Below are 7,958 nucleotides of genomic sequence, written 5' to 3' on the forward strand. Positions count from 1 at the left end.
AAAAAATACTATATCATGGACTGAGTGGAGGATATAGGCTCTCTTTTGTTAAAAGTTATCTTGTTGCTTTTTTGTTTAATCCATGACACTTCTGAAGATGAAAAAATGGGTCGGTATTATTCGGTGGCAACGATGGTATCTCGTATGTGTTAGAAAAAGAAAGAAAACATCTTTCCCCCTCGACATTTGGCTGAGACCAGAGACGGCTGCACGTGTCTGCTTTTTTGCTGCTAGCTAACTAACTAGCTAGCCGTTGCCGCGGCTAAACAGCTAGCCGTAGCTTTCTGCTAACCAGCTAGCCGTTGCCGCTGCTAACCAGCTAGCATTCGCGGCTGCTAACCAACTAGCCATCACTGCCGTTAGCTGCTTGCGGTTAATCTCCTAGCTAGCTAGCTAGCTCACTCGTCATCACGGCTACTCCGTAGCTAGCGCGCCGTGTCGCGGCGGCGGCGGCGACTCGCTAGCTAGCGGGCTAGCTCCACTCCCTCCTAGTTGTTGCCCTGGGCCTGGGGCTGGCCCCTCTGGAGGAGCGCAGAGGGTCCGACGGGGATGGAGGCCATGGCGGTGGCGGCGGCGGCGGCGGCGGCCGGGCCCAGGGTGATGGGGGCTGTGGGGCCACTGCTGCTGCTGCTGGTGGTGGTGGTGCTGGTGGTGCTGGTGGCGCCGCTGGCCGGCTTGATCCAGGGCAGCGAGAGCAGGGAGGCCTTGGAGGCGGCGGTGGTGGTGGTGGCGGTCATGGTGACCTGGAGGACCTGGTCCCGCTGGATGAGGCGGATCAGCGCCTTGACCCGCTCCAGGGAGGCCTGGGTGCTGCGCTGCTGGCCCAGCAGGCGCTCCCGCACGTCCATGCACTGCTGCAGGAGGGGGGGGGGGGCAACAGTGAGGAGATGCTCTGAGTGGCTGATCCAACACCGCGAGTCGATGAACCAGGAACCAAGTTTGGTTCCTGCCTAAGGTCCTATGCTACATATCCTCCCCTCCGCTCTCCTCCTCTTCCCTCCTCCCTCTCTCCTCTACCCTCCCCTCCCTCTCATCTTCCCTCCTCTCTCTCCCCTCTCCTCTCTCTCCCCTCTCCTCTCTCTCCACTCCATACAGGTCAACAAAGAGGGTAACTGGATCTTACCCAGTCACGATTAAGTGCCCGTCTCTGTTTCGTTTTTTAAATATTTAACTTCAAAAAATGTGTAGGGAGTGGTTGGAGCATAAGGGTGTGGTGTAAACAATGGTTTGAGTTCAGCTATTCTCTATGTTCAAGCAGAAGCCGAAACCTTTTTCCGGTTAACGGGCCGGGGGGGGGGGGCATGGTGGCCCCTGAGCTCCGACTCACCCCCGGCTCCCCTCCTCACCTCCAGAGACTCTCTTTCCCCTCTCCTCTCTCCTCTCTCCCCTCTCCCCCCTCCTCTCCTCTCCTCTCTCTCTCCTCCCTCCTCACCTCCCTCTCCTCTCTCCCCTCCCCTCCTCACCTCCAGAGACTCTCTCTCCTCTCTCCCCTCTCCCCTCCTCTCTCTCTACTCTCTCCTCTCTCCCCTCTCCTCTCTCCTCACCTCCCTCTCCCCTCTCCTCTCTCCCCTCCTCTCTCTCTCCTCTCTCCTCTCTCCCCTCTCTCCTCTCCTCTCTCCTCACCTCCCTCTCCCCTCTCCTCTCTCCCCTCTCCCCTCTCCCCTCCTCACCTCTCCTCTCTCTCTCCTCCCTCTCTCCTCTCTCCCCTCTCTCCTCTCTCCCCTCCTGAGCTCCGTCTCAGCCCCGGCTCCCCTCCTCACCTCCAGAGACTTGTTCAGCATCTTGTCCTGCTCCTCCAGGTGGGCGCACTCCTTCTTCAGCTCCACGTTCCTCCTCAGCAGTCTTCTCTTCTCCTCCTGCCTCACTGCTCATCCAATCACACGCGGGGGGGGACGCAAACCATTCACAAACACAAACACACAAGTCGTCGGTCAGTACACCAGAGAACAAAGAGGAGTGCGTGGGGCTTACGACATCTGACACACTTTTCCTCCAGAAGATAATAAAGCAGCAGCCATGATCCAGAGGGCGGGTTCTCACCTGTCTTGTGTGTCACGTAGGACTGGACAAAGTTCTGCGGCCAGGACATGTTCTCCTTGTTCAGAACCTGTGGGGAACAACGGCAGTGTTAAATGGTGAACGGACTGCATTTAGAGAGCGCGTTTTCTAACCAGAGGCCACTCAAAACGCTTTACACATTACATTCACATTCATAACATTCACATTCATAACATTCACCCGTTCATGCACACATTCACACGCCGACGGCGGCGTCAGCCACGCAGGGCGACAGCCAGCTCGTCGGGAGAAGTGAGGGTGAGGTGTCTCGCTCAGGGACACCTTGACAACTCAGTTAGGAGGAGCCGGGGATCGAACTAGCAACCTTCCGGTTACCAGCCAACCCGCTCTACCTCCTGAGCCGCGTGCCACCATGAGCCATACGCCACCCGTGTTACGTCAGAGACTAGAATTATTCCCCACTATTCACTTTGCCTTCGGCGAATAATTGTTAATTATTGTGGTGCTTTCTCATGTGAGGTAAAAAAAAAGAGTATTGTCAGCACTAATCATCATTCTGTACTCAGTAATTCTGCATATGGCCATAACTTCAACGATACTGATTCTATGCAGTGTGTGTGTGTGTGTGTGTATGTGTGTGTGTGTGTGTGTGTGTGTGGGCGCGCATGTTTTTCAAGTCTCTTTTTTCGAAGGAGCCCTGGCCAAGAAGGCCGCCATAAAAGTCGCACATAAAACAGTCCATAGAACAGTCCCTGGGCATTTGCCCTGCCCAGGGACTGCAGACAGAAATGAGCTTTTAGTTAGAATCTGGTACAGAACATCTTTTTAACGTAACTAATGTAACTAATGTGTCATGTACACGGTCCCTGAAACAAAAATAAAAAAAATAAACAAGAATTACAAGAGGTTCCTTGCAGGTTCCCTGCTCGGTCCCTAATAAATAAAACAGAATGAATAAACTGTCATCGAGCGTGTCCGATCCAGGCGTACCTTCTTCTGGCACTTGGGGCAGTACCAGGCTGCCCGTGGGGGGGTCTTGAGCGGGGGCTGCAGGCAGTCGGGGTGGTAGGCGCGGGTGCAGTTGTGACAGGGCTGCAGCTCACCCTCCTCCTTGCAGACGGAGCAGTGCTCGTCGTGCTCCAAGTCCTCCTTCAACAACGGAACCACGACAAACAAACAAACAAAATGGCCACCGGTTAACTTTTAAGTTTTCCTTTCTCTTTCTTTTTCTTTATTTTTATTTCGTTTGTTCTCTTTCTTTCTTTCTTTTTTTATTTTCTACTTTCATTCTTTCTTCTCTCTTACTCTGTAGTATAACAATGCCTGCTATAGCCATGCCTTTAACACTGCCCGTCACACCCACCCGTCCATAACTAACTCAGGGTTTGAGAGGCGACGGGGACGGGGGGGGCAGGGGGGGAGCCGTTATTGAAGGTCGATTCAAAGACGTCGCCCCCCCCCCACTTCTCCAACTCATCCACCCCAACACTCCTGACTGTAATATCACAGACCGACTCTGTGGCTCTGAGAATCCATACTGGAGTACTCAGCGTGGTTCTCCGGTGCAGGGGCTTTCATTACAGCCCTAATCTCTCCGTCGATCGACCAGAGCTCCAGACGGCAGGCGTGTGAGAGGGCCGAGAGCCAGGGCGTGTTTCAGGGCAGATCTCAGCTCGCCCGCTGGGAGAGAGAGAGAGGCCGACCCACGCTAGAAAACTGAGCTCCAGTATTGGCAGAACTCACGGGAATACAGTAGCGTGTTCCTGCACGGTGAGATTCACCAGGGAGTCTGGGAAGTTTGGAGCTGAGGTTGATTGGAGTCAAACTATTTTCACTTTTTTCCTTTACCGACACTTTCATTCCCATCTATTGGACTCTATTCCATCTATCAATCAATCTTTCAATCTATCAATCTATGTATCATGCAATCTATTGATCACTCTCTATCTATCTATCTATCTATTGATCACTCTATCTACCACTCTCTATCTATTGATTACTCTTTCTATCACACTGTCAATCTATCTATCTATAATTGATAAACTATATATACGATATACTTCATATATATATATATATATACACAGTTGATAAACTATATACAAAGGAACTACCCCCTCTCTCTGTTGAAATGAAAACAGCAGAACACACAACAGTCACAACACACACACACACACACACACACACACACACACACACACACACACACACACACAAATGTGCACTCACCCACAGACACACGCCCAAAGACAAACCTACATTTTGGGTTTATCTTTGGGTGTAGGTGACACACAGATGCACACAAATAGATACACCTACCTAGACACCGACACACCGACACACACACACACACACACACAGATACACCTACACACACACACACTCATCCAGCCATCGGGGGGGGGGGGGGTGGGGAGGTACGTACCTTCCAGCAGAGCTCCTCAGTGTCTAGCGTGTGGATGGGAAGCACAGCACAGGTTAGTAAGACTGCAGGGGGTGCGGGGGCAGACAGAGGGTGGGGGGGGGCAGACAGAGGGTGGGGGCAGTAGAGGGTGGGGGTAGTGGAGGAGGGTGGAGCGGTAAAGCCATGCATGCGCTGCAGACCGGGGGGGGGGGGGGGGGGTTCAGCTCACACATGTGCATGTTATTCACACAGGTTTTCTGGGACTGCAGCAGAATTGGAATGCACCCGGAGAGACAATGTGATGCGGAAGCAACAATAAAAATGGAAGAGACTCGGAGAGAATGACCGAAAGGCCTTGAGAACCGCAGCCCCGCCCATCGGGTGGAATCCATTTCTCAAGAGACGCTTCTGTTTCTTTGTCTGTATGTGTGTGAGTGTGTGTATGTGTATATGTATGTGTGTGTATGTATGTGTATGTGTGTGTGTGTGTATGTGTGTATGTGTGTGTGTGTGTGTGTATATGTATATGTATGTGCGTGTGTGTGTGTGAGTGTGAGGTTGTGTGTTTATATGTGTGAGTGTGTGTATGTGTATATGTATGTGTGTGTGTGTGTGTCTATGTATATGTGTGTGTGTGTGTGTGTGTGTGTATATGTATGTGTGTGTATGTGTGTATGTGTGTATGTGTGTGTATGTGTATGTGTATGTGTGTGTGTGTGTGTGTGTGTGTGTTGCGTTAGGTTGGGTTGTTGCGTTACCTTGTGACATGAAGAGGGGGTTGTTCAGGTAGTTTGATGCAAGTCGTTTGCGCTGTGAGGCCAAAGATCAAAGAAAAGGAAACGGTTAGACCAGTGAGACCAGTTGGACCAGTTGTAATATAAAAAACGTCCATTTCGCAAAAGTCACAACTTAGTAATACAGTTACCAAACAGATAAGTGTTGAATAAAACATTGCTTAAAATTGGCCCCGAAAAGTACGATATAGGCCTATGGTTATGAATGGAAGTGGCAAATACATTTAAATGAAATGTATTTATTAGACCAAAATGCTGAACTGCGTTTGTTTTCCCTAGAGGAAGTCTAACTGCAACTTTAGCAAGATTTATTTTGTAGATTCATATCATAACATTCCATCCAGATTGACAGTTGGGATGACATCTTGGTTCTGTCGGCCATCTTGGTCCCAACAGTTGCTCAGCAGGAGTCCTCCTGCAGAGCAGAAGAAGAAGACCAGGAGGCTCTCTCACCTCGGGCTCAAACAGGCCGCTGTATGCTGGGTTGGCCGTGCTCCGCCTCTTCCTCTCCTGCCTCTTGGTCTGGAGTTCTGCGCCACAACCACCGTGTTATGACATGTTAGCAACAGCACGCGATGGACGACGTATACGTATATATAGTCACGTTCATTTACAAAGGGGTGAAATATAATATTCAGAATTTTATATTTATATTTATTATAGTTGATATACATTTGGGAAAGAATGAATGTAAACACAATAACAATGCAAAACAATGAATGAAATCGTATGGAAAGGAAATATTTATGATCCTTCTTTCCAACATTTTTGAGTTGTATTTCAATTTTTACAGAAATGCTTAAAAATAAAGAAAGTGTACGATTTTTTTAAACATTTCCTCGAAACGAACGAATAAACAAAACAACGACAACAACAAAGACTGACCTTCCAAGTAGTCTGTGGTGACCAGGCCCAGGGCCACCATGAAGGCGATTTTCTGCAACAGACGAGGATCACAGAAGCATTAATAAGAGGCCTGTTTGATTCAAGATTCAACAACTTTATTTGTCACCTACCTACTTGTACATCACATACAGGCTTGTTCAGTGAAACTGAACTCGCAAAAAAACAGTGACGGCGTTAACCAATTAAAAGAATAAACGTTTTTACAGTAAAAAACTGTATAAAAAAGGTATTTGCAATAGGAGTCGATTTATCTAAGGGATCTGAAAGTATATAAACACGTGAAAAATATATAAATATGTGTAGTTGCAGTCTGTCTGTCTGTCTGTCTGTCTGTCTGTCTGTCTGTCTGTGTGCGTGTTACTAGTGAGATGTTCACCACATACAGCTTGTGCGAGCATGGTGGGGGGGGGGGGGGGGGGGATAAACATGACATCATCAGGGTGGGCTCGGAGATTATCTGGGATTATCAGTCTGAATAATTGGATCAGTTAACCGAGATCAGATCAGTGTTGACAAGATAAACATCAGCCCCGGATTCTGGGTCAAGTTGGACGAGGATAGAGCAGCACCGACGAGAGACTTGTCTGCTAGGAACTTTTGTCGGTTGATTTGGTTGACAAAATGGTCGGAAATCCCGCTTTCGCTTGTTTCACTTGCAGACGTTTCCAGTCGGGTTTGTTAAGTCTTAAGTCTCTTTTTAGGGAGACAAGAGAGAACGTAGTGTAGGGATCTTGGGGAGGGCTGTGCTTTTGGCACAGAGTCTCGCTATCTGTTACGTATCCCACAGTAAATGGGTCAGCATCCCAACCAAACCACCTGTAATAATACCGGATCTAGAATACATTTAGAAAAATGTGGAAACAACAAAAATAGATCAGCGGTTCTGTTACACAACCTATTGAACAGCTGATTCACGCCGACTTGAGATCACTATTTTTTCTTCTGGAAGAAAAAAGCCCATGAATTAAATAAAAATATGTTTTTAATACAATTTAAATAAAGTGGTGGGTGTGTCTGACTCTAAATCAAGAGCTTGGGTCGCTGTCCGTCTCGGTCGAGCCATAGCTTAACAGACCATACAGTAAACTAAACTAGGAGTTATAATCCTGTTTGGGGGGGGGGGGGGGGGGGGGTGAGTATTGGGAGAGCGTCCTCATCCCACAGAGATCAATACGGCGACCTCCTCCTCACCTCTGGGTCCTCTTCGTCCTTTTTGGGGGCGGCGGCGGTGGGGGTGGTGGGGGGCGACTGGGCCGGGCTGCCCCCCAGGGAAGGTGTGTTGGTCTGGGCCCGCGGGGAGCGGCTGGGGGCCTGGGGCTGGAGGATTATGACCTGGTGCCAGCAGAACAGACCGCACGCAACAAGGACACGGGCACACACACACACACACACACACACAAGGACACGACACACACACACATAATCACACGCATGAACACACACACACACACACAAGGACACGGGCACACACACGGACAAACACACACAACCACACGGGCACACACACACACACACAAACAGATGATATGTGTTAGCATTTTGTTTTATCCAAATTTGTGTTAATAATACCTGAGGTAGCTGCTGTTGTTTTGGGGTTTCATTGCATTGTGTTACCAGTGTCATAGTGAACGGTGTCATAGTGAACGGTGCAATAGTGAAGGGTGTCATAGTGAAGGGTGTCACAGTGAACAGTGTCATAGTGAACGGTGTCATAGTGAACGGTGTAATAGTGAACAGTGTCATAGTGAAGGGTGTCATAGTGAACGGTGTCATAGTGAAGGGTGTCATAGTGAAGGCTGTCATAGTGAAGGGTGTCATAGTGAACGGTGTCATAG

General features: G+C 49.3%; 1 protein-coding gene across 1 annotated transcript in view; it reads right to left on the reverse strand.

Annotated features, from left to right (window-relative positions):
* Positions 1-488: 488 nt before the first annotated feature.
* phf21b (PHD finger protein 21B) overlaps positions 489-7,958 on the reverse strand; it is a gene marked incomplete at both ends in the record, with an annotated part of 26,294 nt that continues 18,824 nt past the window's right edge. The window contains 10 exons of the mRNA XM_084486316.1: positions 489-521; positions 672-854; positions 1,761-1,864; positions 2,041-2,107; positions 3,010-3,168; positions 4,445-4,506; positions 5,182-5,233; positions 5,671-5,747; positions 6,103-6,154; positions 7,315-7,455. Coding sequence (XP_084342442.1) covers positions 489-521; positions 672-854; positions 1,761-1,864; positions 2,041-2,107; positions 3,010-3,168; positions 4,445-4,506; positions 5,182-5,233; positions 5,671-5,747; positions 6,103-6,154; positions 7,315-7,455 — 930 coding nt within the window. The remainder of the gene's footprint in view (positions 522-671; positions 855-1,760; positions 1,865-2,040; positions 2,108-3,009; positions 3,169-4,444; positions 4,507-5,181; positions 5,234-5,670; positions 5,748-6,102; positions 6,155-7,314; positions 7,456-7,958) is intronic.

This window comes from Micromesistius poutassou, assembly GCF_964030765.1.
Source record: "Micromesistius poutassou genome assembly, chromosome: 22".
Taxonomy (NCBI): domain Eukaryota; kingdom Metazoa; phylum Chordata; class Actinopteri; order Gadiformes; family Gadidae; genus Micromesistius; species Micromesistius poutassou.